The 6,928-nt window shown below is 27.3% G+C and overlaps 1 protein-coding gene across 1 annotated transcript in view; it reads left to right on the top strand.

The window, feature by feature from the left end:
• LOC108691680 (alpha-tocopherol transfer protein-like) overlaps positions 1-6,625 on the top strand; it is an 8,064-nt gene extending 1,439 nt beyond the window's left edge. The window contains exons 2-4 of the mRNA XM_018199551.1: positions 948-1,042; positions 4,237-4,551; positions 5,317-6,625. Coding sequence (XP_018055040.1) covers positions 948-1,042; positions 4,237-4,551; positions 5,317-5,658 — 752 coding nt within the window. The 3' untranslated portion in view covers positions 5,659-6,625. The remainder of the gene's footprint in view (positions 1-947; positions 1,043-4,236; positions 4,552-5,316) is intronic.
• The last annotated feature ends 303 nt before the right edge of the window (positions 6,626-6,928 follow it).

The raw sequence follows: 6,928 nt of genomic DNA on the forward strand, positions 1-6,928 counted from the left end.
GTTTTAGATTTTATTGTCAACAGTTGTTTGTGATATAGTCATTTTGATATTAGCAATAATGTTGATCTGTAAATACATATTCAATTTTTATTATTATATTCATAAATATAAACTTAAAATTTCTTTCTTTAGACAAGAATTTTTAAAAAATTAAAAAAATTAAAAAAAGTGGTAGCAACGATGATTTCATAAATGTACATATTTCTATTGTTATAAATACAGAAGCAAGCTATTTCTCTTCTTTGGGCTAAAAATTTGAAAAAAGAATTTAAAGGGATTGTAAAATTTTTTCTACTCTTTATGTAATAATTACTTTTTTCCTCTTTTACAGATTCAAAGATCCTTTTCCACAATTGAAGTATATGCATAAATAATATCTGTCTGTGAAGTAGAGTTTATGCCAAGAACGACAAAAAATTTCGAAATTGATATTTTACCCCGGATCTATAATAGATTTTTAAGTCGTAAGAAATGGATGAATCACAATTAATTATTCTCCTTACAATCAACTGTAGTTGGTCAATTTCTTACGGCTTAAAATACATATTGTAGATCCAGACTTAAGAAAAATGTTTTATTGTTCATGATATAAATTCCATAGACATATATTAATGCGTATATTTTAATCCTGGAAAAGAATTTTCGAATCTGTAAAAGAGGAAAAAAATAATTGTTATACAAAAATTACTATTTAGTTGATAATACAGATGGCTTTAAGATTCCTTTAAAGAAGATATTAGCAACTGTGTTTCCTTAGGTACATGTTTTTTATGTTATAAATATAGAATCACAATATTTGTCAGAAAATCTCTTGAATATATCAGCTAGATATATTTAAAACATGATTAAAATTCATAGAATTTGTAACGTTTCGCGAACAAATAGAAAAATATTGTCATATTTACATTATTCGATGTTAACAAGATTCTGTATGCATTCTTTCACAGAGAGAGGCGAGTGTTTGCCACACAGGATGGACGACGCTTTTCTCATCAGATTTCTTCGCGCGAGAAACTTTAATATAAAGAGTGCGCATAAGCTGGTGAGTTATAGATACATAGACATTGACAATGACAGTTGCAACGAAGCGAACAGTTGAAATCGATGAAAGAGGCGTATGCTTTTATTATTAAAAGTATGCTCGCGTCAATGCGCTTTTTGTCACGTAAAGCTGATAAGAGTTTATCATATGCAGAAATAGAATGTCAGTCATGAGACAAAGAAAAATGCTGTAACTGCAAAATTGTTAACAATATTTAGTTCGATATATGCTGTGGTTCGAAAAAGTATAAAAATAAACATTTGTCAGCACTTATTAGCAAGCCTGTGATATCTTGTATTCAATTTTTCTCAAAAGATATTGTAAACTTATCATTGCTACTATAAATCCTGATAAATATTTATTTTCATACATTTTCCAACATATGTCGAGCGAAATGTAATTAACAATTTATAAAAAGTTATAATGATTATGAAGTAATGAATCAACTTTATTATTTTTAGATCAACAATATATTTATTTAATCTGATCATATAACATTATTCATTAGCTGATTCACATTACTTATTAAAAAAAAGAAGACTCTTTGAATTTAATTATACATAAATTATATCGGATTATGCTTATAGATATGAAATGTAAAACTAGTTACGTAAAGAGTAGGAAAGACCAGTGTTTCTTGGCATAATTTCAGCAATCGATTTTTACTAATTATTATGATTAAATTATACTAATATGATAAGGGCAATCTTTCTCTATATCCCAGAATCTTGTTTAGGTTTTTTATAGTAAGTGAAACACGAATATGCTACTTAGCCAGTTTATTTGATAGATTGGGATAAATTTTCATATAAAGTGATGTAAGTTTACTATATCATAACCATATCAAATTAATGACGTAATAGAACTAAAAAACACATTGCGGATATATTTTCATAAATATTATATCTCTTAAATATTATATCTAAATATTATCTCTCAAAGTTATATAATTTTTGATTGAATGCTATTACAAAAAAAAACAAATGTAAACTATTTTAGATGTAGCTTGCTTCAATACAAAAATATTAAATTGAAAACATTTTGTCGGAATGAAGTTGTAATTGAATGCACGATAACAAGTCAAGCTTGACTTATATACGTACTCCATTTCTACATATAATATATATCTCTACATACGTTTCAATTTTATTTAAAAAGTTCCTCAATTCAAAATGTGTAGCAATAGAAACTTTTTTTTAACTAATAATTCAACAAAAATCATAAGCAAAAAATCATTATTACAATGTTATTACAATTGCACTCAATAACATATAATAAAAAATATGTTGTATTTAATGTTGTATAATGTTGTATTATTATGAACAAACTTTAGCACTGATTTGGAGATAATTTTCAATAATATTATCGGAAAAATCGTTACAAATAATGTTGCTCTAATCGACATCTTAGAAACGTTGATTGCAACATTGTGAAATGTAAATTCTAATAGATTCTAAAGTAGATTAAAAGTGAAAAACATAAGAAGAATCATTAAGGGGATCCTAAAACGAAGCTCAAATTCCGACGAAGTTACCAAAGGTCGCTGTTTTTCTAAGTCGCAGTTTTTAGAAGAGCAAAATTTTCTAGAAATTTTTTTTAAAAGTAAATTAATTTATATAAAATTAATTTATATGAAAATGTGCATAATTTATTAAAGAAAAAAGAAGAATATTTCTTCAAGTTATTTATACTTTGCATTAAATTTTCCAATAATATGTACTTAAATGGTCTTCTCTACAGAATTAAAGACATAGTTTGAGAGAGATAAAATTATAAATTAACAAATAACACTTAATATGTTAGGTTAATTAGGACAAATTTTTCTGTCATTTACGCAATTCAATTTTAGAAATACCTAAGTTAGCTAATTTTTATAATGGACTTTGTTTGTTTGGCAATTAAATATATGTGTATCTAATTTATACATCTAATAGGAACACAAATCAAATATTAAATGATCCGTAAATAATTACGTAGGTAGCTATTTATTTTTTTTGAATGTCAGAAACTCAATCCTACATAAACAGTAATTTTAATCTCGTTTAGAAGATTGCGTCATTTAGGATCATTAGCGGAATATTCAGAAAAGTAATAAGAAAGATTATTATGCATCTTGTTATGTCCAATGTAAGCCAATAAATTCAATATAATTGCAAAAATAATCTGCATATTTGTTTTCTTCTGTCATTAATTTTCTCAAGAAGTAATCTAAATTGATTTAATCGCAAAAATCTATCTTCTTTTCTTTTGTTTATATTTGTATTAATTTTTATTATTCTATTTTATATTTTCATTATTTTATATTATCTTGGATTGTATGCTCTGTGTAATTTAGTTCGAAATTGTTTTCCAAAACAATAAATTTGTTCAAAAATGTGATTGTAAATAATATTGATAATAACGATTATTGATAACAATAATTATTGATAATAATTGTTGATTCAAAATATTTTTCTTTACAAGATAAGAATGTCATTTTGAATTCTATAAAATTTTTTTTTATAAAATTTTATTAGGAATGTTGAAATAACGAGTATTTATGATCTTTGTCGGCAATTAAGTGAAAATACATCAATAAGATAAGCGCATGAAGTAAAACTTCTAGTTATACAATTATGTCAGGGTGAACTGATGTATCTTTCAAGATCTTTCAAAACCTTTCAAGAAATACCTGGCGCATTTGTGTGTGTATTCCATGAAAATTAGAATTAGTGGAAGTAAAAAGCTTTTTGGAACAGAGCAATTATTAATTCGCTTTTAATAATTGATTCAATGACCACGGTATAATTTCAACATTTTAATGAAAAAATAAAATAAAGATTGATATAAATTTAAAGTAATTCCCTATCTAAATTAGCTTTAAGACGACCGCTATCTCTCTATCGCTCAATTTTCTTATCTGCATATGCAAACAAATGGCCTATTATATACACAATTGACGAAAACAGCTGATGAATAATTGATTAATGATGTAGTTTATATCAATCTAACAATCAAGAATTCATAATAATATCTTATATTAAATTGCGATAATGAATGGAATGAAATGTTCAGCGTGTGTGACTAGTATTTGCTATTTTATAATGCAAATACTTCGCAAATATTTCGCGGAATACGTAATTTTATGACATTTGCTCATGAATGACAGTACACAGAACATCAAAGCCTATTTTTCTCAAGGAATCTTTTGATAGATAGTGAATTACTACAACTTCAAAGAGGAACATCCGGAGATCCATCAGCAGCTGAACTCGACCGAGATGAGGTACATAGGTGAAGATGATGTGATCACGGTGCCATCGTATAGGACTCAATGCGGTAGGCGCTTAATGATTTACCGTTTTGGCAATTGGAATCCGCGTAAATATCCTGCCGAGATGCTCTTCAAGGCTACAGTTGGAATCCTTGAAATCGGCATGCTTGAACCTAGACAACAAATCATGGGTGGTATAGCCATTTTCGATTTAAAGGATATCTCTATGACACATGCATGGTCCGTGACGCCTCAGGTATATCTGATGCCTCGTTATTATTTTTTCTCTTTTTTCTTCGGTGAAAAAAGTTTTTAAAAATGTCTTATAATCAAAAACAAAAACAATAATAAAGGTCAGGTATTAATGTCTTATAATCTTTTTAAGAATTTTTAATATGGTATAAATATTTATTTTTAATTGATAAAAATATTCAAAAAAGTACTTTAAACTTTTTCAGAATTTATAAGAGTTTCCTTCAGAGAAATTATAATATGAGAAATATCAGAAAGAATATTTTAAAATTTATATATAAAGAATTCTAAAAAAGATGTAGACTTTTTCAGTACTTCTATGAAAATATTCTAATTGATAAAAAAAATCCGAAAAATTTTCTGAAACCTTATAAAATTATTCTACAAAATTCTGAAATTTATTCAAGAATATAAGACATGATATCAAAATAGCGTCAAAATTATTCTAATAAATGACTATCACTAATAATAAAATAATCACTAAAAGTCACTTTTTCAATCATTTATGATTTATTTTAATATTATTATGACATTATCGTGATTTGTTCTGCTTAAGTTTCGAAATTTTGAAAAATGATGAAATCGTAAGAAAAATGTTAAATTGTTTAATTATTAAAAATGTTTAATTACATGGAGAGTTTTATTACATGGAATTTGATATTATTTGTAGATTGTTTGTGACAAATATAGTTGTACAAAATTAAAGATGTCATAGGAGCGCTATTGTAATAATACATCAATAAGACATGAAGACGAATCCTTCTTTTAGGTGGCAAGTATGATGTTGTCTGTGATGGTAACTGCGTTCCCCATTAGAATTCACGCGCTGCACATCCTTAATCAGTCGTGGGTCTTCGACGCGATCTTCGCGGTCTTCAAACCATTGCTTGATGCCAACATGCGAAACAAGCTATTCTTCCACGGTAACAATTACGAGAGTCTGCACAAACACGTCTTGCCTCAGTACTTGCCAAAAGCATACGGGGGCATAAGGGAAGAGCTGCCCTATTATAAATGGATTCAATCCATAATTAAAGATCCGAAAATCATCGAAGAAATGAATAAAATGGGATACGTTATTACGGACGATATTCGCGATTCTTTCTCATGAGTAAAGTTAATCAAATTCTGAGAGAAGAGAGTTTCAGAAAAATTTTAAAACTTGTACGTATTTTTTATATACATGATATACTATTCAGCAATTAGTTTGCACGTTATTATCAAGTAACATCATTTAGTTTTTGTTATTGTATCTTTTGATCTTTTAATTAAGCATATACGATTTGGATATGTTTTACACAGTTTGTTTTATATTAATTTTAGATCAATCTTAATCTTAGGACGCTATTAATATTGAATAATACAGTACTGTTATTAATACGTAAATTTTACATATAAAGAAATAGGCCATTCTTAATTAATAACACAAAATTTTCATACATTTTACATTTTTATGACAAAATATTTATAATTTAGAATTTAGAAACATATTTTGTAGCATTGTTCATCATACTTAAGTTTCCTACATAATTATTTTTAATGGTCCAACAAAATTATATTCAAGTCTGTATCTAATTAAATTAAAAAAAAAATGTTTCAGCAAAATCGTTTTTTCTATGTAACTGAAGGAATTTTATACCTTACATTTATCTTACTTAACTTGAAAGGAAAGAAAAAATAAGCAAATTTAATCTTAAATGATATAGATTGTGTTATAAGTCCTCAATGTGGCCTCAACATTTATATACTAATAAAATATATAACACAAAACTGCTTAAAAATTGACAACACTTATTACACTCTTTGTTACTGATCACCTGAGAGTTCAAAGTGATATACAACGAATTGAATTTTTTAAAGCTTGTCCTTGCTTTCATGGCAGATTGGACTCCCTGCTGATCACTGAAGGCATAGCTTTAGCGGTCAATGATCTCGCTCACTTGCACGTAAAATTTACGTACGATAGCATTCTAAGATTAAATATGTTAAAACATTTTATGTTATTTATATCCATGGTATATTGTACTTGTGATTATGTATTCAAATTTATAAGGCCTAAATAAAAGTTTTGCTACGATCAAATGGAATAATCACCTGTATCAAACTACTCCGATATTTCGCATACACGATACATCACGATTGCAGTTACCATACTTTACCGCACCTAACAGCGTAATGTTCCGCGATAAGAATCATTGTATTTCTCCGCACGCTTCCACCTGATGAATAATGCTATTTTGGCTCTTCGCCGAGTTACTCCCATTGTGAGTTGATTTCTCTTTCTCGTGATTTATCAACAATTTTGCAATCGATTGATATCGGAAAACGATCCATCCTATTTGCGATTTTTGATCCACGTTGTGAAACATACTTCATTGATT

The sequence above is a fragment of the Atta colombica genome, unplaced genomic scaffold (genome assembly GCF_001594045.1).
Source record: "Atta colombica isolate Treedump-2 unplaced genomic scaffold, Acol1.0 scaffold49, whole genome shotgun sequence".
Taxonomy (NCBI): Eukaryota; Metazoa; Arthropoda; class Insecta; order Hymenoptera; family Formicidae; genus Atta; species Atta colombica.